This window comes from Berghia stephanieae, chromosome 10 (assembly GCF_034508935.2).
Source record: "Berghia stephanieae isolate SIO BIC M18660-M18661 chromosome 10, UCSD_Bste_1.3, whole genome shotgun sequence".
In the NCBI taxonomy this organism is placed as follows: Eukaryota; Metazoa; Mollusca; class Gastropoda; order Nudibranchia; family Aeolidiidae; genus Berghia; species Berghia stephanieae.
This window is the reverse complement of record NC_088369.1, coordinates 24,876,531-24,898,762: the sequence shown is the minus strand read 5'-3', so window position 1 is coordinate 24,898,762 and position 22,232 is coordinate 24,876,531. Positions and strand designations below refer to the sequence as shown.

General features: G+C 38.1%; 1 protein-coding gene across 1 annotated transcript in view; it reads left to right on the top strand.

Annotated features, from left to right (window-relative positions):
- LOC144980615 (uncharacterized) overlaps positions 1-22,232 on the top strand; it is a 74,582-nt gene that overhangs the window by 33,553 nt on the left and 18,797 nt on the right. Inside the window, 9 exon segments of the mRNA XM_078928295.1 lie at positions 616-731; positions 1,547-1,647; positions 4,557-4,625; positions 8,398-8,551; positions 8,812-10,154; positions 18,592-18,740; positions 19,625-20,156; positions 20,340-20,618; positions 21,062-21,162. Of these exon segments, the coding sequence (XP_078784421.1) occupies positions 616-731; positions 1,547-1,647; positions 4,557-4,625; positions 8,398-8,551; positions 8,812-10,154; positions 18,592-18,740; positions 19,625-20,156; positions 20,340-20,618; positions 21,062-21,162 (2,844 nt within the window).

The following is a 22,232-nucleotide window of genomic DNA, read 5'->3' as shown; positions in this document are numbered from 1 at the left end:
TGAGGACTTACCTCAAAGTTATAACTAGATGCTCCTCTGGCAAGATTGATTGTCGGTGCCAGTTGCACCAGTTCTTGGTTAACTTCGCTTCAACTTTCTCCAAGATGTACATGAATGTTTTTTTGTTCATCCTCAAGTAAGCGAGGAAAGGTTCTGGCTTTTTTTTAGCAAAGGAAATAAGTGGTGATACTCTCCTTCAATTCGTCTCCTATTTATTTCATGAATGCCAAATGTTTTGCGTGTTAAAACAATTTTCGGCAAGACACTGTCTAACAATATCATTTCATCATCACTCAAATCCGCCTTGATGATTAAATGAGCACGTTGATAAGCGCGATCAACAATCTTTCTTTGTGTGTGCCTTTAAAAAAGCAAGCGCTTTCTTTACAAGTACTTGACTTTTCGCGCTCATTTAATCGCAAGCAGGCGTTCTTTGTGTGCGTACATTTAGGCCCTATTTCAAGGGCTGACTGAAAAAATCTTAAGTTTCAGCCGTAGCGCAGCCCCGAAAATTGAGCTAGGTTGAGATTATTTTTTTCTGAAGGCCAAATAACCCAATGGATATTCAAACTAGATATCTTTCGAGTAAATGTCAACGTCCATTCTGAGCCACAGTGCCCCTCGCCCTAACCCTCCCCATCGTCGTTATGACAAGGCACGGTTTCCTCGAACTACGGTTTCTTTTAACGTTTTTGCATGTCCCAAGGAGTTTGAAGAAACCGTGCTGGAGAGTATGTGATGTTGCAAATGACTTGTGAATATTTGTCCATTTTGAGATGGGTTTTTTCATCTTTGATGTACCTAGCCTTCACCAATCAAACAAGAAAATGAATAGGAGTTATGGGGGTGGGGAGGGAGAGACATCAGTTTTATCCATAATTCTATCATATAAATACAGTGAAACGCACATTTTCTACAACCGTAGCTTTGGTAATATCAGTGAGTTGATAGTTACTGTTACTTTCTTGTCTTTCCCCTTAATTTCCTTTTCACATCATCTCCACCTCATCCCTCCCATTTCACTTGTTTGCTATAGGTGCCAATTTTAGTCTTCAGAGAATTTATCTTTAATGTCTTTGACACTCGTCTCCGTAATAGCCCAAATAAGCAGAATAAAAATGATAATTAAAGTGAGGTTCAACATAGGCTGATAGCTCTGTTGGTGGAGGCTCGCTTCACATGCAAAGGGGATAATTTTGTCCTGATTTAAGTTAAGATCTTTTTCTGATCCCCCTGTCCACCCAGCAGTGATTGGGTAACTGGGGTCTGTTTGACCTGACAGAAAGTACTTTGTAATATCCAAAGTCCTATCTAAAGGGTAGCAAGCAATTTCTATTGTCTGTTTCATGTTCTAGAAGCTGGCTTTTAGCTCCATGAGCCTTTGACAACTCTAAAATTATGAGATTTTTTATTCGGGCTGCCGTTCCTGGTCCCAATCTAGTCTCTCTTTATTTCTCACGACAGCTACATACAATCAGTGACAAATGATGTCCAATACTACTGAGGTTACATTTTTTTAAAAGTTATTGTATTGTAAAATCCTCAGTCTTTACAAACATCAGTTCTCACACACTCATTCCCATGACCAAATGGTCATTGTGGGGACTTAAGGAATGCATCCTTTACAATTTGGATCCTCTTATCTTGGTCATTGGCTTTCTTTATTGTATAGCATCAATCCTGTCCATTCCTTAATGTTTTCCTGTCTCATTTTTCTTTGTCTTCCTTTTCTCCTTTGACCTTCCACCTTGCCTTGCATAAATCTTACACAAGCTGTCACTGTCTGACCAGATGTCCAAACCATGAAAGTTTCCTTCTTTCTATTGCTTGCAATGGTTCCTGTCTTCCCGCCAGCTTTTCGACATCAACGACCCTGTTTTTACTCAAATTATTAGTTATTATACCATTTTTCCCTTGTATGTCTTACTAGCATAAAGTCTGTTATGATATTTGGAATTAATACCTTATTTAGGATATATTCAATTGGTAAGGAGTATTAAGTCGATAGATCTTCTTCTTCTTCTTCTTCTTCTTCTTCTTCTTCTTCTTCTTCTTCTTCTTCTTCTTCTTCTTCTTCTTCTTCTTCTTCTTCTTCTTCTTCTTCTTCTTCTTCTTCTTCTTCTTCTCCTCCTTCTGAATATTATTATCATTAATCCAACAGAATCACAAAATTTGAATGTGGATAATGATTACTCAAACCTCTTTACGTCCCAAAAACCAAATTGTCAATCCATTGCGTCCAAATTTCTTGTTCAGACAAAATGAAATAAGAAGTCCTTAAATCATGAGTCAATGCTCATGGAACCTCAGTTTATAGTTTCTATAGCGACAGACATTAACAATTGCTTGCTACCCTTTTTTGATGGACTGCAAATATCCTTCAAGACTAAGGGCTTGAAAATAAATAGCCTTACACCCGTAAACAGTATGTTGAGGATGATTTTAAAATTGAACGAAATGATCAGTGATCCAGGGCTTTGAAATAAACAGCCTTACTCCCATCAATTGTTTGTTGAAGATGATTTGAAAACTGAAAAAAAAAACGATCAATGACCTAGGGCTTGAAAATGATAATAGCCTGACAAGCCCCTAAGTAGTATGTTGAAGTTGAAGATGATTTGAAAACTGAAATGGATCAGAGTGGTCTAGGGCTTGAAAATGAATATGCAAACACCTGTTTATAGTATGTTGAAGATGATTTGAAAACTGAAAGAAACGATCAGTGACCTAGGGCTTGAAATTAAACAGCCTGACATCCCTAAATGGTAAAGATGATTTGAAAATGGACAGGGATGACCAGTGACTTAGGGCTTGGAAAGCAACTAGCCTGACACCCTGAATAGTATGTTGAAGATGATCTGAAAAATGAAAGAAGTGATCAGTGACCTAGGGCTTGGAAAATAAAAAGCCAGATACCCCCAAATACTACTATATAGTATGTTGACGATTATTGAAAACTGGAAGTGACGACCAGCGACCTAGGGCTTGAAAATAAATAGCCTGACACGCCTAAATAATATGTAGAAGTACGATAAACCCAAACTTGAAAAACTTGACTTAATACTGATTGGAATTAGTTCTGTTAGGTCACAAATGTAAAAGAATAAAACAGCAAAACTAAATAAGACAAGTTTGATTCTTTGATTAATAAGTACGGTCCACTCCGGATAATCGTAACACCTTGGGATCAGCGAGAATGTTGCAATTAACCGAGATTTCAACGTTTTACACATTATGCTCCTGGGTGGGGTTCCCTACCTCCACAGTGGGCAGGGAGGTACTTACCGTGTCTTCTATCCCCTTATATCCCCTTATATCTGTTTTCCAACTTGCTTTCTGTCTTTGTCTTGGTGTGGGATTGCTCGGTTTTGTCCCGACCCTGGCCGGAGTCCTTGACTGGGAGGGAAACAGTCGAATGCATAGTTATTGTTTTGGGAGATGATATTTTTTTCCTTGTAAATCATCTTTCTGTTATTTGTTATTATATTTGTTATTTTTAATGTATAATGCAAGCATTTGAGTGTATTCCTCTTTGTTGGATTTTGTGCTTGTGTCTGGATGAGACTTATCGGTGATCTCAAACTAAGTGCATTGGTGGTATGCTTTTGGAATCTACATCTGATCCCTATTTGTTCCCAGTTCCCCTATGTCTTACTATTTCTTGGGTGCTTTAATTGTAATTCTAGAACTTTTTACTATCCCATTTTTTCCCTTTTTACTTGCGCTGATATGACCTTAATGTGTTGCAAGCGCCGTAAAACCCTTAAAAACAAACAAAAACAAACACATTATGCTCAATTCAAACACGTTCTTGTAAACATTGTTCGAAGTCCACCACAGACAAAGTAGTTTGATTGAAACAAAAAACATATGGCATCCCCGGAAAGATTTTGACACGCAAAACAAGCCTTGGTGCAAGTCGACATCTTATTCAGATTGGATTAACTTTCAAAATTTGTAAGAGCCAAAGAGATTAGCCGTGATGAGAGATTTTAAGCTCTTACCAAACTCGTTTGTTACAATGTACAGTTGTCAATCCCAAAACGAAGGATATCGCACAATCTCTCTTTACAACTGTCATTGTCTGCCTGTTGTAAAATTTATTCCCAGCCCTCTCGTCTCGGATTTAATGGCCCCAGATGACATCACAAACCCATACTGCAAAGACCCATCTCTTTTGTCTCTAATAAAGTTATGACACACTACTGTAGCATTAAATCGCGCTCACTCTTGATTTTTTCAACCTGTCACGATTTCCATGATGAAATTTATTCATGATATTCTGCTTGATTACTTTCTTTAATTTACTACTTTTTTAGAGCGAAAATTTTGTTACTATTACTATTAACCGAAATTTGATGAAATTAACCAATGACTTTTGTATAGAATTAATTCCGTTTCTTGGGAAATGTTGCGATTATCCGGAGTGGACTGTATATATATATTATTTTCAAATACAGTGTAGCTCTGACATCTCAAACATGCATATCTCTAAATCACCGAACTCGAACACATCTCAATTCTCCTTTATAATCCTTCTATTTTCATATTGGCAGCACGAAAATCTCAAAACATTTTCGGAGGCCATCGTGGAAATCTCCAAGAAACTGAATGTTCACTTTCATGTTTGTTCATAAAATTCTTTTGCCTTATATTTGTATTGAATGGAAATGAAAGCTGTCATCGCTCTCAGTGTGGCATAAAGTGAGTTAATTACTGTGATTATTTATTTGGTACAGGCCTATTTTGTAGTATGAACACTTAACTAAACATTGTTTATCATACTGCTATAATATTTGACAATGTTGGGTCTAATGAAACTAATGAGAAAAAGGTATGAAGTTTATCTTTTGATGTGTAAGCTCAAAATTGGATAAACTATTTTGTAGTATGAACACTTAACTAAACATTGTTTATCATATTGCTATAATATTTGACCTGGGTACAGCTGGGGCGACCATCCCCAACCCAGCGCGTCCACAGGTGGCGGATCGTGGAACGGCCTACAGATCCTGATCTATAGGTTAGCTGTAAAGCCGCGGACCAACTGGCGATAGTCGTGGAGAGTGAGGTTGGGTAGTCTGGCAGCACAGCTACACATACAAAATGCCTCATGTACTCTATGAAGGGACTATCAAGGTGAATGGGAGGCGCCTTAAAACCTGCCAAATGCTCCCACTGCCTTGTGGGTTATGACCGGGAGGTCAAAAGGCTATGGAGTAAACCAGATAAAAATCCGTCAGAAGGCAACGGGAAACCACTGACGTATCATCCCAAGATCGTCATGATGTCCGTCCAAGCGAATCTAGTCAACGACGTCAATGGATGTTTTTCGAGCAACTCGATTACAGCCTCGTCCGGTAGAGAAAGTTATGCAGGTGAACAGGTGACTCTCGACCGTCATCCAGCTACTGTGCACCACCAAACATTACGAACAGCAACATGGAATGTAAGAAGTCTGTACCAGAAAGGAAAATTAGCAAATGTAGTTATGGAAATGAAGAGATTGAATATCAATGTTTTAGGATTATCAGAAGTTAGATGGAAAGGAGCAGGAGAACTTAATTATGATGACTGTAAAATTATATACTCAGGAGGAGGAGAACACCAAAGGGGAGTTGGAATTATACTAGATAATAAAACGGCGCGAGCAGTCAAAGGATTCTGGCCCATATCAGACAGAGTAATGGCAATCAAACTACAAGCAAAACCTTTTGATTTTGATATTTTACAAATATACGCCCCAACCACCAGTCACGATGATGAAGAAGTGGAAAATTTCTATCAACAAATAGATAAAGCAATGCATCAGTTTAAGTCTTCAGACATAAAACTCATCATGGGCGATTTTAATGCCAAGGTGGGCCGAGAAAGAATAGAAGATATTGTGGGCCCACATGGTCTGGGAGACAAAAATGACAGAGGTGATCGTCTTATTCAATGGTGCCGTCAACATGATCTGACAATCACAAATACTTGGTCAACAAACCACAATAGAAGGAAGTGGACATGGAAAAGTCCTGGAGATGGAGTGAGAAACCAAATAGATTACATACTCATCAGCAAACGTTTCCGAAACTCGGTTTTGTATGCCAAATCTATGCCAGGGGCTGACTGTAACAGCGATCATATACCTGTGCTATGCCCCATACGAGTTAAATTGAAAATCTGCAAAAGAGCAAAGGCTAAACCTAAATACCAACTAGACATTCTCCGGGAAGAACAGAAGATACAAGAAAAATTTGAACTATCAGTAAGAAACAAGTTTGAAGTGCTTGGAGAACTAACAGATATAGAAGAGAAATATGAGCAGTTTAAAGACAGTGTTGCTGCATCACTAGAAGAAAATGTTCCAACCACACTTAAGTTGCAAGAGAAGAAGTGGATTACTCCAGAGATATTAGAACTAATGAATGAGAGAAGAAAGGCCAAAAATCAGGAAGAAAAATACAAGACTCTGAACAGGCAGATAAAAAGAAAATGCAACGAAGCTAAAGAAGACTGGATAAATGAACAATGTCACTATATAATGTCCTGCAAAGAAAAAAATGGCAAATTCTTCCATCAGAAAATCAAAGAAGTGACAAACAAAACTAAATCAGGTGCTAAAAGTGGATGCATCAAAGACAAGCGTGGAAACACCATCATGGACAAAGACTGCATTCTAAACAGATGGTCAGAATATATTGAAGAACTTTTTTTGATAATCGAGGAGAAATGCCTATGATAAAAGAACTGGAAGGGCCTTCTATAATGAAAGATGAAGTTAGGAACGTCATGAAAAGCATGAAAAATGGAAAAGCTGCAGGACCTGATGCCATAACAATTGAAGCCTTGACTGGCCTGGGTGAATGGGGGATTGAATTCATCACAAACCTTCTAAATCAAGTGTATGACACAGGAAAAATGCCAACTGATATGAAACGATCCATTTTTATAGCACTACCAAAAAAGCCTGGGGCAGTTGATTGTGAACAACACAGAACTATTAGCCTAATGAGCCACCTCACAAAAATTCTTTTGAAGATAATTTTACTAAGAATAAGAAATAAAATACGACCTGAAATTGGGGAGATGCAATTTGGTTTTGTTGAGGACAAGGGTACCAGAAATGGAATATTCACATTATCAATGCTGATGGAAAGATGTATTGAAGTAAATAAAGATCTGTATATGTGTTTCATCGACTATTCAAAAGCCTTTGATAAAGTACAACACGAAAAACTATTCAAAATTCTATCATCCTTGGACATTGATGGTAAAGATTTAAGAATATTACGGAATTTGTACTGGGAACAAGAAGCAGCAATGCGTGTTGACAACGAGCTAAGCAGTTTTACACCTATTAGAAGAGGAGTTAGGCAGGGGTGTGTTTTGTCTCCAGATTTATTCAACCTCTATAGTGAAATGATATTAAGAGATATCGAACATAAGAAGGGGGTGTGTATTGGAGGAAAGAATGTAACAAATCTGAGGTATGCAGATGATACGGTTCTACTGGCAGAATCTGAACATGAACTACAAGAATTACTGGATGTTGTAGTCAGGAGTAGTGAAAATATGGGACTGGAACTGAATATATCTAAAACAGAATGTATGACGGTATCTAAAAATAATAACCCACCAGCCTGTGTAATAACAAGCAGAGGACAAACAATACAACAAGTTGAATGTTTCAAATATTTAGGCTTCAATGTAACATCCAATGGAAAATCAGATTGTGAAATAAAGAAAAGAATAGGTATGGCGAAGAATGCATTCAACCAGCTGCATACAATTATGAAAAACAGGAATATTAGCATGAAAACAAAAATCAAAGTCCTGGATTGCTATGTACTGTCTGTGCTGCTATATGGTTGTGAGAGCTGGACCATAAACAAGACCATGGTTAAAAGACTGGAGGCAGTGGAAATGTGGTTTTACAGAAGAATGATGAGGGTGTCATGGATGGAAAGGAAAAGAAATGAAGAAATTTTAGAAATGGCCAACAGAAAAAGATCACTGATAACAAAAATCATCAAACGCCAAATGGAATTTTTAGGACACATTATCCGCCACCCTGGTTTGGAAATACTCGCCTTGACTGGAAAGATGAATGGAAAAAGAATAAGAGGAAGACAAAGAATAACGTATTTGAAAGGGATAAGAACTTGGACAGATGAAGCTGAGAAAGGTGGCGCTGCTTTAATAGAATTGGCAAGAGATAGATCAGCTTGGCGGAAGATGACCTCCGACGTCTGCTTCAGATATGGAACTACATGAGATGAGATAATATTTGACAATGTTGGGTGTAATGAAACTAATGAGAAAAAGGTGTGAAGTTTATCTTTTGATGTGTAAGCTCAAAATTGGATAAATGTCAACATTTGGATGTTCTCAATCGTAATTAATCTATAGTTTGATTCTACTGATGGTTTGACAAAGTGCCAAATGCTGACCTTTGGACAACAACAAACCAAGAGCAAATGGATGACCAGGTCAGATATAGAAAATGGCGATGGGTTGACCATACCCTGTATAACCAAGCTGGCTCTTGAATGGAACCCACAGGGCAAGAGGAAATGGGGTTGTCCAAGACAGACTTGGAGGAGAAGCCTTCACCAAGATTTATGTATCTCCAATCTTACCTGGAGTGAGGCAAAGGTCTGTGCCAAGGACAGAAGAAGATGGAAGACTGCTGTTGAGGCCCTATACTCCGCCAGGAGTTTCTACTGATGCTGTAAACATCTTAAAGTCAAAAGTCTTTGTTATTTATGCCTACAATACATTTCTATCAGTGGGGATGATTTATCACTTTAATAGATGTTTGAGTTATTGCTACCTTGAATTATAATTTTCTTATCAATTCTACAGATAACAACAATGTTGACTGCTGTGGCCAGTCTTTGAACCATTTACTTCATGAAGACTTTCAAGTTGAAATTGATGTAGATGAAACTACAAACAGTTGTATGGAATGGCACAAGCCTGGCACTGATGTCCAAACCAATCATGACACGAGAATTCAGACCGGAGAAAAACCATTCAAATGTTTAACCTGTGGAAGTGCATTTATCATAAAACAAGAATTGCTGAAACACTTCAGAACTCATACGATGGCAGAGAGACCATTCAAATGTATGACCTGTGGAAAAGCATTTCTTACAAAACGAAATTTGAAAGAACACATCAGAACTCATACAGGAGAAACACCATTCAAATGTCTCACCTGTGGAAAGACATTCACTCAGGCTTCAGTTTTAAAAAGACACATCAGAACTCATACTGGAGAAAGACCAATCGAATGTCAGACCTGTGGAAAGGCATTCACTTGGGCTTCACATTTAAAAGGACACATCAGAACTCATACTGGAGAAAGACCATTCGAATGTCAGACCTGTGGAATGGCATTCACTTTGGATTCACATTTAAAAGGACACATCAGAACACATACGGGAGAAAGACCATTCAAATGTCTAACCTGTGGAAAGGCCTTCATTCAGGCTTCACTTTTAAAAGCACACACCAGAACTCATACGGGAGAAAGACCATTCAAATGTGTAACCTGTGGAGACACATTCACTCAGGCTACAAATTTAAAAAGACACATCAGAACTCATACGGGAGAGAGACCATTCAAATGTCTGACCTGTGGAAAGGCATTTATCACAAAACGAGATTTTCAAGTACACATCAGAACTCATACAGGAGAAAGACCATTCAAATGTCTAACCTGTGGAGACATATTCACTCGGGCTTCACATTTAAAAGGACACATCATAACTCATACAGGAGAAAGACCATTCAAATGTGCTACCTGTGGAAAGGCATTTATCACAAAACGAGATTTGCAAATACACATCAGAACTCATACAGGAGAAAGACCATTCGAATGTCTAACCTGTGGAAATACATTCACTCGGGCTTCACATTTAAAAGAACATATGAGAACTCATACTGGAGAAAAACCATTCAAATGTAGGACATGTGGCAAGGCATTTACTCAAAGCACAAATTTAAAACAACACATCAGGACTCATACAGGAGAAAAACCATTTTAATGTCTGACTTGTGGAAGGCATTTCTCAGGAATTCAGATTTACAACGACACATTACAACTCACACGGGAGAATAGCCATTCAATTGTCTGGTCCGTGGAAAAGTATTTACTCAGAGTGGATGTTTAAAAAACATGGAAACCTTTTGATTGTCTCACTCGTGGAAAGGCATCTTCTCAAAGTACAGATTTAATTCAACACATCAGAACTCATACAGTAGAAACCCATTTTAATGTCTGACCTTAATAGTAGTGTCGTATGGCTGTCAACACCCCCATGTTCTTGTCCTTCATTCAATCATCATACAAGTCTCCCTGACCTCCCATAGCGGACAGGGAGGTACATACTGTGTCTTCTATCCCCTTATGTCTGTTTTCCAACATGCTGTCTGTCTTTTGTCTTGGAATGAGATTACTTGGTTTTTTTCCTGGCCCTGTTCGGAGGCCTGCCTGGGAGGGAAACAGTCAAATGCATAGTTATTGTTTTGGGAGATATTATTTTCCTTGTAAATCATCTCTCTGTTATGTATTATTATATGTGTTATTTTTAATGTATAATGTTAGCATTTGAGTGTGTTCCTCTTTGTTGGATTTTGTTCTTGTGTCCGGATGAGACTTATAGGTGATCTCATGCTAAGTACATTGGTGGTATACTCTTGGAATCTACATCTGATCCCTATTTGTTCCCAGTTCCCCTTTGTCTTACTTTCTCTTGGGTGCTTCAGTTGTAATTCTAGAACTTTTTACTATCCCATTTCCTTCCTTTTTACTGGCGCTGATATAACCTAAATGTGTTGCAAGCGCCGTAAAACCATTAAAAACAAAAACAACATACACGTCTCCTGTGCCTGGTGTACTGTGAGGTATCCCCTTGAGAAGTATGTATCGGGGACAATCCAGGGAAAAATCCAAATAGATATACACATCAGAATTCATAATGGTGAATCATCATCATCATCATCATCATCATCATCATCATCATCATCATCATCATCATCATCATCATCATCATCATCATCATCATCATCATGTAGTTCCATATCTGAAGCAGACGTCGGAGGTCATCTTCCGCCAAGCTGATCTATCTCTTGTCAGTTCTATTAAAGCAGCGCCACCTTTCTCAGCTTCATCTGTCCAAATTCTTATCCCTTTCAAATAAGTTATTCTTTGTCTTCCTCTTATTTTTTTTCCATTCATCTTTCCAGTCAAGGCGAGTACTTCCAAACCAGGGTGGCGGATAATGTGTCCTAAAAATTCCATTTGGCGTTTGATGATTTTTGTTATCAGTGATCTTTTCCTGTTTGCCATTTCTAAAATTTCTTCATTTCTTTTCCTTTCCACCCATGACACCCTCATCATTCTTCTGTAAAATCACATTTCCGCCGCCTCCAGCCTTTTAACCATGGTCTTGTTTATGGTCCAGCTCTCACAACCATAATATAGCAGCACAGACAGTACATAGCAATCCAGGACCTTGATTTTTGTTTTCATGCTAATATTCCTGTTTTTCATAATTGTATGCAGCTGGTTGAATGCATTCTTCGCCATACCTATTCTTTTCTTTATTTCACAATCTGATTTTCCATGGGATGTTACATTGAAGCCTAAATATTTGAAACATTCAACTTGTTGTATTGTTTGTCCTCTGCTTGTTATTACACAGGCTGGTGGGTTATTATTTTTAGATACCGCCATACATTCTGTTTTAGATATATTCAGTTCCAGTCCCATATTTTCACTACTCCTGACTACAACATCCAGTAATTCTTGTAGTTCATGTTCAGATTCTGCCAGTAGAACCGTATCATCTGCATACCTCAGATTTGTTACATTCTTTCCTCCAATACACACCCCCTTCTTATGTTCGATATCTCTTAATATCATTTCGCTATAGAGGTTGAATAAATCTGGAGACAAAACACACCCCTGCCTAATTCCTCTTCTAATAGGCGTAAAACTGCTTAGCTCGTTCTCAACACGCACTGCTGCTTTTTGTTCCCAGTACAAATTCCGTAATATTCTTAAATCTTTACCATCAATGTCCAAGGATGATAGAATTTTGTATAGTTTTTCGTGTTGTACTTTATCAAAGGCTTTTGAATAGTCGATGAAACACATATACAGATCTTTATTTACTTCAATACATCTTTCCATCAGCATTGATAATGTGAATATTCCATTTCTGGTACCCTTGTCCTCAACAAAACCAAATTGCATCTCCCCAATTTCAGATCGTAGTTTATTTCTTATTCTTAGTAAAATTATCTTCAAAAGAATTTTTGTGAGGTGGCTCATTAGGCTGATAGTTCTGTGTTGTTCACAATCAACTGCCCCTGGCTTTTTTGGTAATGCTATAAAAATGGATCGTTTCATATCAGTTGGCATTTTTCCTGTGTCATACACTTGATTTAGAAGGTTTGTGATGAATTCAATCCCCCATTCACCCAGGCCAGTCAAGGCTTCAATTGTTATGGCATCAGGTCCTGCAGCTTTTCCATTTTCATGCTTTTCATGACGTTCCTAACTTCATCTTTCATTATAGAAGGCCCTTCCAGTTCTTTTATCATTGGCATTTCTCCTCGATTATCAAGAAAAAGTTCTTCAATATATTCTGACCATCTGTTTAGAATGCAGTCTTTGTCCATGATGGTGTTCCCACGCTTGTCTTTGATACATCCACTTTTAGCACCTGGTGAATAACCTTTCAAATCTTTGACCTGTGTAAATTTCTTTATCGAAAATATTGATTTACAATGTTGTAGCATCAATCATTGGGATAAAATACAATTTAAATGTTTGACTTTTCGAAAGGCATTAATCAGGAATACAGGCTTAAACAACACAGTGATGCCAAAACTCCGGTTTCACCGGAAAAAACTCCGGTCTGGAGCAAAAAAATCCTGGGCTCCGGGCAACTTCCGTCAAATTCCGGTGAGGTCAATTTGTTCCAAGGATACCCCACCCCTCTTCCAACCACCACATCATCATCATTGCCACTGTATTACAACCATCATCACTACCACTACTACTGAAACCACCACATCATCATCACTACCACTACTACTACAACCACCACATCATCATCAGTACCACAACTACTACTGCAACCACCACCACCACCACATCATCATCACTACCACTACTACATCAACCACCACCACCACCAAATTATCATCACTACCACTACTACTACAACCACCACCACCATATCATCATCTCTACCACTACTACTACATCAACAAACACTATCACATCTTCATCATCACTACCACTATTACTACAACCACTAACACCACATCATCCTCACTACCACCAGTACTACAATCTCTACCATTAGGTTTTGGCGCTTTACTTCATTTAAAATAAGGAAACGTTGGGATTGTATTTGGCAATGTGTTTATGTATCATAGTATAATTCTAATCAGTTATCTATTTAGAACTATACAATATGTAAACACAATGCCAAATACCATTCCAATTCCTTTTTTCTTGTGTGCGGAAATTCCTCTTTCGGCATTGAAATTCCTATGAGTGGTGTCTGAAACTCCTGTGAATCAAATTTAAAGTTGGCGTCTCTGCAACAGATCAGAACTCGTATTAGTGAAAAGTCATCTATGTCTGATTTGTAGAAAGGAATTGATCAGCAGTATATAATAGAATTACATCAAGACATCAGGACTGTAGTGGTGAATAGCCATTTTGGTGTCTGACTTGTGGAATGACATTTATCAGGAGTACAAATTTATCAACCTGTTGCATATGGGTTCAAACCGGGGGTCAAACATGGGGACATGTTAACATGTTTCGTTTTGTAAAATTTATATATATATATATATATATATATATATATATATATATATATATTAGTGTGTGTGTGTGTGTGTGTGTGTGTGTGTATACATTGTCACCACAGATTCTCAACTTTGTGTTTATACATTTTAATGCATGCCACGTCTGTAAATGAATTTCCATTTTTTGGATGAATAAAGTATATAATATTATTACACCTCTCTCAATCTTTATAAATTTCGTTTTCTCTCCATCACTCTAAATCTCATTTAGTTCCCTCCCCCCCCCCCTCTCTCTCTCTCTCTCTCTCTCTCTCTCTCTCTCCTCTTTCTGTCCGTCAGAGAGTGAGAAAGAAGAGAGAGAGAGAGAGAGAGAGAGAGAGAGAGAGAAGGGGGGGGGGAGAGGGAGAGAGATGGGAGCCATGTGTGTGCTGTGTTTTTGTCCTTTTTTTTAAAGAGGTGTAACCTGACAGTAACTACCACAGGCTACCGATGGTAACTACCTCTCCCTCTCGGGACAATAAGGATTGTTGTTGTTGATGTTGTTGTTGTTGTTGTTCTTCTTCTTCTTCTTCTTCTTCTTCTTCTTCTTCTTCTTCTTCTTCTTCTTCTTCTTCTTTTCTTCTTCTTCTTCTTCTTCTTCTTCTTCTTCTTCTTCTTTTTCTTCTTCTTCTTCTTCTTCTTCTTCTTCTTCTTCTTCTTCTTCTTCTTCTTCTTCTTCTGAACATTATTATCATTATTCCAACAGAATCACAAAATGTGAATGTGGAGAATGAGAATCATCAACAATTGAGTTTTAGGACTCGTGAGTTGATTTTAACAGCAAATCGAGCTACATCTGGGTCATAAAGTTACCTCTCTTTAGTGGAGGAAAGGAAAAGAGTTACTTAAATCTCTTTACGTCTCAAAAATCAAATTGGCAACCCATTGCGTCCAAATTTGTGTTTATTATAAACAAGTCTGGTGACTAGTTTAGGTTCCCATTGATTTCTTGACACCACCAACCAGGACTTTTTGATAAGAAATATCTATACTATATCTATGCCATGATATGCTCTAAAACATTATTGTTCAGAGAAAATGAAATAAAAATTCCTTAATTGCACATGGAACTTAAGTTTATAGTTTATATGGCGTCGGAAATTGCTTGCTACCCTTTTTTGATGGACAGCAAATATCCGTCAAGACTAAGGGCTCGAAAATAAATAGCCTTACACTCGTAAATAGTATGTTGAGGATGATTTTAAAATTGAACGAAATGATCAGTGATCCAGGGCTTTGAAATACACAGCCTTACTCCCCTCAATTGTTTGTTGAAGATGATTTGAAAACTGAAAGAAACGATCAGTGACCTAGGGCTTGAAAATAAAAGCCTAACAAGCCCCTTATTAGTATGTTGAAGATGATTTGAAAACTGAAATGGATGAGAGTGGTCTAGGGCTTGAAAATGAATATGCAAACACCTGTGTATAGTATGTTGAAGATGATTTGAAAACGGACAGGGATGACCAGTGACTTAGGGCTTGAAAGTAATTAGCCTGACACCCTGAATAGTATGATGAAGATGATTTGAAAACTGAAAGAAGTGATCAGTGACCTAGGGCTTGGAAAATATAAAGCCAGACACCCCTAAATACTAAATAGTATGTTGAAGATGATTTGAAAACTGAAAGCTGGGTGGGGATCCTGACCTCCCATAGTGGGCAGGGAGGTACATGCTGTGTCTTCTATTCCCCCCATACCCGTTTTCCAATTGTTTCCTGTCATTGTCTTGGAATGAGATTACTTAGTTTTGTCCTGATCCTTGCCGGAGTTCCTTGGCTGGGAGGGAAACAGTCGAATGTATTGTTATAGTTTTGGGAGATTATATTTCTTTCCTTGTAAATCATATCTCTGTTATGCATTGTATTATGTTTAGTTTACATATTATATTATATGATTGGTAAACATTTGAGTGTATTCCTCTTAGTTGGGAAATGTGCATTTGTCTGGATGAGACTTTTAGGTGATCTCAAACTAAGTACATTGGTGGTATGCTCTTGGAATCTACATCCCTATTTGTTCCCAGTTCCCCTATGTCTTACTTTTTCCTGGGTGCTTTAATTGTAATTCTATAACTTTTTGCTATCCTATTTTCTGCCTTTTTACTGGCGCTGATATAACCTAAATGTGTTGCAAGCGCCGTAAAACCCTTAAAAACAAAACAAACGATAACTGAAAGATGAACAGTGACCAAGGTCTTGAAAATAAATAGCCTGACACCCCTAAATAATATGTAGAAGTACAATAAACCCAAACTTGAAAAACTTGACTTAATACTGATTGGAATTAGTGCTGACAGGTCACAAATGTAAACGTGTACAACAGCAAAACTAAACCAGACAAGTTTGATTCTTTAATAAGTACCACTCCGGATAATTGCAAAACCTTGGGATCAGCGAAAATGGTGCGATTAACCGAAGTTAAGTTTCCTGTCCGCGATTGCAACATTTTAACATAAATCTTCTTCTTCGTCTTGTGGAAACCTCCAATATTGTCGAGGATCACTCCACAGTTTGTAGGGTGTTACATTGTAAACTTATTAAAACTCTGCACATTAATACTAATAAAAAATGCATAGATTAAAAAGTCACGTTGTGAACTCTAGCAATCGCGTGAACGCATGTTGGCAACCGTTTTCAGCTACTTAGGTGGGAGGCTATTCCATAGTCGGGCAATGGAAGGGAAAACCGAATACAGGTGGGGCGTCTGTTTTTAATGTTGGGATGGTTATTCTTGCTGTGTGTCCCCTCGTAGTTTTTGTGCCGACATCTCTGATGTCGTTTGGAAGTTTAAGGCACGGATTTTTGTAGTAGATCTTGTGGACCAATTTAAGCTTCTTCTCTTTGCCAGAGGTTCAAGGCCAATCCGTTTTGTTATTTCAGACGCACTTGAGAAAGGATGCAATATGTTTGTGATGCGTCTTGCTGTTTTTCTTTGGATGTTTTCTCAGGTGTCGGTGTTTTTCTTTGTATATGGGTCCCAAAGTGAGCCATACTCCAAAATTGGTCTACAATAGTTTTAAAAGGAAAGGTTTGAGTTGAGATTGGGCATCTTTTTAAATCGCGGGTGATGTAAGCGCTTGTTTGATTTGACTTTGAAGTCGGGTGACATATGTGGTCGTTCCATTTGAGATTTTTAGCAAACTCAATGACAAGGTATTTTGCTGTCTTTACATGTTCCAGTTTGACCATGAAGTTGGTATTCAAATGTAATCAGTGCTTTCTTATTTGTGATGGTTAGAACATTGCATTTTGATTCGTTGAATTCCATTTGATTTATTGTTTCCCATTCTTGTGATTTAGCTAGATCGTCATTTAGTGTTTTTGCAGTCGTCTGTTGTTCTTATCTGATTACATTAGGCTGTATCGTCAGCAAAGAGGCGCACTTTTTACCTTATACCTCGTGGAAGATCATTTATGTACACTAAATATAGGATAGGCCCAAGAACTGAGCCCTGAGGGACACCCGATGTCACCATCCCGATAATGGAAGTCTCGCCGCCGACAAGAACTTGTCGGGTGCGATTGTCCAGAAAAGCTGCAATCCATTATGTGTGTTTCTGGATTAACCGTTGTGAGGAACCGTGTCGGCGGCCTTGGCAAAGTCCGGTAGCACTAGATCAATTTGACCTCCTTTATCAATCGCAGCTGACAAATCATGTGTTAATTATATAAGTTGACTTTGACATGAGCGGTGCTTCCTAAATCCGTGCTGTTCATCACAAAAACATACTGTTAGTTTCGAGATATTCAGTTAATGAAATTGGACGGTAGTTTTGAGCCCTGTTTCTATCACCTTTCTTGTAGATGGGTTGGACAAGAGCGTGCTTCCAAACAATTGGTATGTCTCCCGTTCCAAGAGAGAGTTTGAACAAATGAGTGAGGGCAGGTGCAAATTCGTTACTCAATATCTTTAAGAGACGGGATGGTATTTTGCCTTGGCCACATGCTTTCTTTGGACCTAGAGTGGCGAGGAATTTTATAACGCCCTCTACTGTCACATTGATTTCGGCCATAGTGTTGTGATCGTTTTCTTCGCCTTGTAGTTGTATAGTGGAAATTTTGATATGAGCTTTTGAAGCAAAAAACAGAGCAGAATTGATTATTAAATATGTCTGCTTTTTCCTTTGGGTCAGAGTATACATGATCATGTTCAAGGGGTTCTATACCAACCGAATCGCACCTCCTACTTTTTATAGATTTCCAGAGCTTTTTGTTTGAGTCTTTACTGACAAGTTCCTTAACATGATTATGATAGGCTCTTCCACTCTCTCTTTGAGATTCTTCTTTCAGTCGGGCGTAATTGTACCAGTCTTTCTTACTGTTGGACTTTCTCGCTCTGCTCCATACCTTTTGTTTCCGTATGGATAATCGTTTGACAGTAGTGTTTATCCATGGTTGGTGAAGTTTCCTTGAGCTTTCCTTCGTTGGTACATGTTTGGACATGGAAATTTAATCATGATATTCTGCTTGATTACTTTCTTTAATTTAGAACGAAAATTTGTTACTATTACTATTAACCGAAATTTGATGAAGTTAACCAATGACTTTTATACAGAATTAATTCCGTTTCTTGGGAAATGTTGCGATTATCCGGAGGGGACTGTATATATATTATTTTCAAATACAGTGTAGCACTGACATCTCAAACATGCATATCTCTAAATCACCGAACTCGAACACATCTCAATTCTCCTTTATAATCCCTCTATTTTCATATTGGCAGCACGAAAATCTCAAAACACTTTCGGAGGCCCACCATGGAAATCTCCAAGAAACTGAACATTCACTTTCATGTTTGTTCATAAAATTCTTTTGCCTCATGTTTGTATTGAATGGAAATGAAAGCTGTCATCGCTCTCAGTGTGGCGTAGAGTGAGTTAATTACTGTAATTGTTTGTTTTGTACAGGCCTATTTTGTAGTATGAACACTTAACTAAACATTGTATATCATACTGCTATAATATTTGACAATGTTGTGTGTAATGAAACTAATGAGTAAAAGATGTGAAGTTTATCTTTTGATTTGTAAGCTCAAAATTGGATAAATGTCAACATTCTGGGTGGGGATCCTGACCTCCCATAGCGGGCAGGGGGGTACATACTGTGTCTTCTATCCCCTTATATCTGTTTTCCAACATGCTTTCTGTCTTTGTCTTGGAATGAGATTACTTGGTTTTGTCCTGGCCCCGGCCCGAGTCCTGGCTGGGAGGGAAACAGTCAAATGCATAGTTATTGTTTTGAGAGATGATATTTTTTTTCGTTGTAAATCATCTCTCTTTTATGTATTATTATATTTATTTTTAATGTATAAGGTAAGCATCTGAGTGTATCCCTCCTTGTTGGATTTTGTGCTTGTGTCCGGATGAGACTTATAGGTGATCTCAAGCTAAGTACATTGATGGTATGCTCTTGGAATCTACATCTGATCCCTATTTGTTCCCAATTCCCCTTTGTCTTACTCTCTCTCTCTCGGGTGCTTTAATTGTAATTCTAGAACATTCGACTATCCAATTTTCTTCCTTTTTACTGGCTCTGATATAACCTAAATATGTTGCAAGCGCCGTAAAACTCTTTAAAAAAAAACAAAAAAACAACAACAAATGTCAACATTTGGATGTTCTAAATCGTAATTAATCTATAGTTCATTTTTACTGATGCCGTAGACGATAGTCAACAAACTGTGCCTACAATGCATTTCTATCAGTGGGGATGATTTATCACTTCAATAGATGTTTCAATATTTTGTTTCCATGAAGTAAGAGGTTTCTTATCAATTCTACAGATAACAACAATGTTGAGTGCTATGGCCAGTGTTTGAACAATGGACTTCATGAAGACTTTCAAGTTGAAATTGATGTAGATGGAAATACAAACAGTTGTGTGGAACGGCACAAGTCTGGCACTGATGTCCAAACCAATCATGATGCATCTTTTAAACAACTTTCTATAAATTACAATGGACTAGCTGCTGATACTATTGAAATAGACGAGGCACACATTGATGAGAAATCTCAGAATGCTTGTTACAAAAATGTTTCTACAAATTCAATCTTCAAGTCCTCTTTTGATGTTCGAAAAAAAGAAAAGAGAACTCATACCGGAGAAAGACCATTCAAATGCCTAACCTGTGGAAAGACATTCATTCAGGCTTCACATTTAAAATCACACATCAGAACTCATACGGGAGAAAGTCCATTCGAATGTCAGACCTGTGGAAAGGCATTCACTCTGGCTTCACACTTAAAAGCACACATCAGAACTCATACGGGAGAAAGACCATTCAAATGTGTAAACTGTGGAGACACATTCACTCAGGATTCACATTTAAAAGGACACATCAGAACTCACACGGGAGAAAGACCATTCAATTGTCTAACCTGTGGAAAGACATTCACTCAGGATGCACATTTAAAAGCACACATCAGAACTCATACGGGAGAAAGACCATTCAAATGTCTGACCTGTGGAAAGGCATTTATCACAAAACGAGATTTGGAAGTACACATGAGAACTCATTCAGGAGAAAGACCCTTCAAATGTGGAACCTGTGGAGACACGTTCACTCAGGCTTCGTGGTTAAAAGAACACATTAGAACTCATACGGGAGAAAGACCATTCAAATGTCTAACCTGTGGAAAGGCATTCACTCGGTCTTCATATTTAAAAGTACACAACAAAACTCATTCGGGAGAAAGACCATTCAAATGTCTTACTTGTGGAAAGGCATTCATCCAAAAACGACATTTGCAAGTACACATCAGAATTCATACAGGAGAAAGACCATTCAAATGTCTAACCTGTGGAAATACAGTCACTCGGGCTTCACAATTAAAAGCACACATCAGAACTCATAAAGGAGAAAAACCATTTTAATGTCTGACCTGTGGAAAGCATTTTTCGAGAATTCAGATTTACAACATATTACAACTCAATGGAAGAATAACCATTCAATTGTCTGGATTGTGGAAAAGCATTTACTCAGAGTGAATGTTTAAAACATCGAAACCTTATGATTGTCTCACTCGTGGAAAGGCATTTACTCAAGGTACAAATTTAACTCAACACATCAGAACCTATACAGGAGAAAACCAGTTTAATGTTTGACCTGTGGAAAGGCATTTACTGGAAACATGGATAGTAGTGTCGTATGGCTGTCTACACCCCCATGTGCTTGTCCTTCATCCTGTCACCAGTCCATACAAGTCTCTTGTGCCTGGTGTACTGTGATGTATCAGGGAAATCCAAAGAAAAATCAAATAGATACACACATCATGTTTAAAGCGTTAGATGAACAGTAAGGGTAGTTAATGTATAAAAGAACTAGTTTGTAACACATGTGGACTTCATATTATCATCATGTTTATTGTTATTCCGATCAGAGTTACTGGTCTTAGTACTTGGTGTTGGATGTCGAAGATATAATGCAATATCGATACCATAACATCTCCCTCCTTTTATGAGTTGGAACTTAGGCAATATTATAATTATAACTAATAATTTATTATGTTACCGGAGAAGAACTTCGACATACTATTTATAGTAGAGACATGGCTCTCACAGTCTGGAGACGGCCCAGTTGAAAAGGCAATGATGCCCCCTGGGTACCAATTTAGATCGTATCCAAGGAAAAATCAGCGAGGGGGTGGCATTGGCGTATTTTATAAAACAAAATTATCTAAACATGTGGAAATCCTCGAAATGCACTGCAAAACAATGGAGGCCATTGATCTTAGATTATTCCTCCAGAATACAAGATACAAATTCAACAGCATCTACCGACCGCCAGCAAACAAGAAAAACAAAATAAAATTACCTGATGTTAGGAAGGAAATCAACGAGATGCTAACTTTGCAACACACGCGTCCTGGCCATTCATTATACTCGGCGACTTTAACTTTCACTTCGACAACGTCAAAGACACCGCTAAAGTGCACGAGTCATTATCGGAGAACAACATGTGCCAGATCGTAACAGCGCTAACCCACTCTGCTGGTCATATTTTAGATTGGGTAATTGTAGAAAATTCAGAGTCCCAAAAAACCAACGCCATCGTCGATTATCGCCCCTTTTCGGACCACTCCCTCTTTTTTTTTTCAATCTTGACGTTTCAAAACCATGCTAAGAAACCACCACCACATCAACCAGAAATATTAAAGGCATTAATTTGGACAATTTCAGAGGCGATTTAGAAACAAAACTTACAAAAAATTCAATCATTTCTCCAGACCAGTGGAATAGTTGTCTCATCGAAACGCTTGACAAACATGCGCCATTCCAAACAAGGACCATCACCAACCGCAAGTATGCTCCGTGGTATACGTCGGACGTTAAAGAAGCTAAAACGAAGTGTCTGAGAGCAGAAAG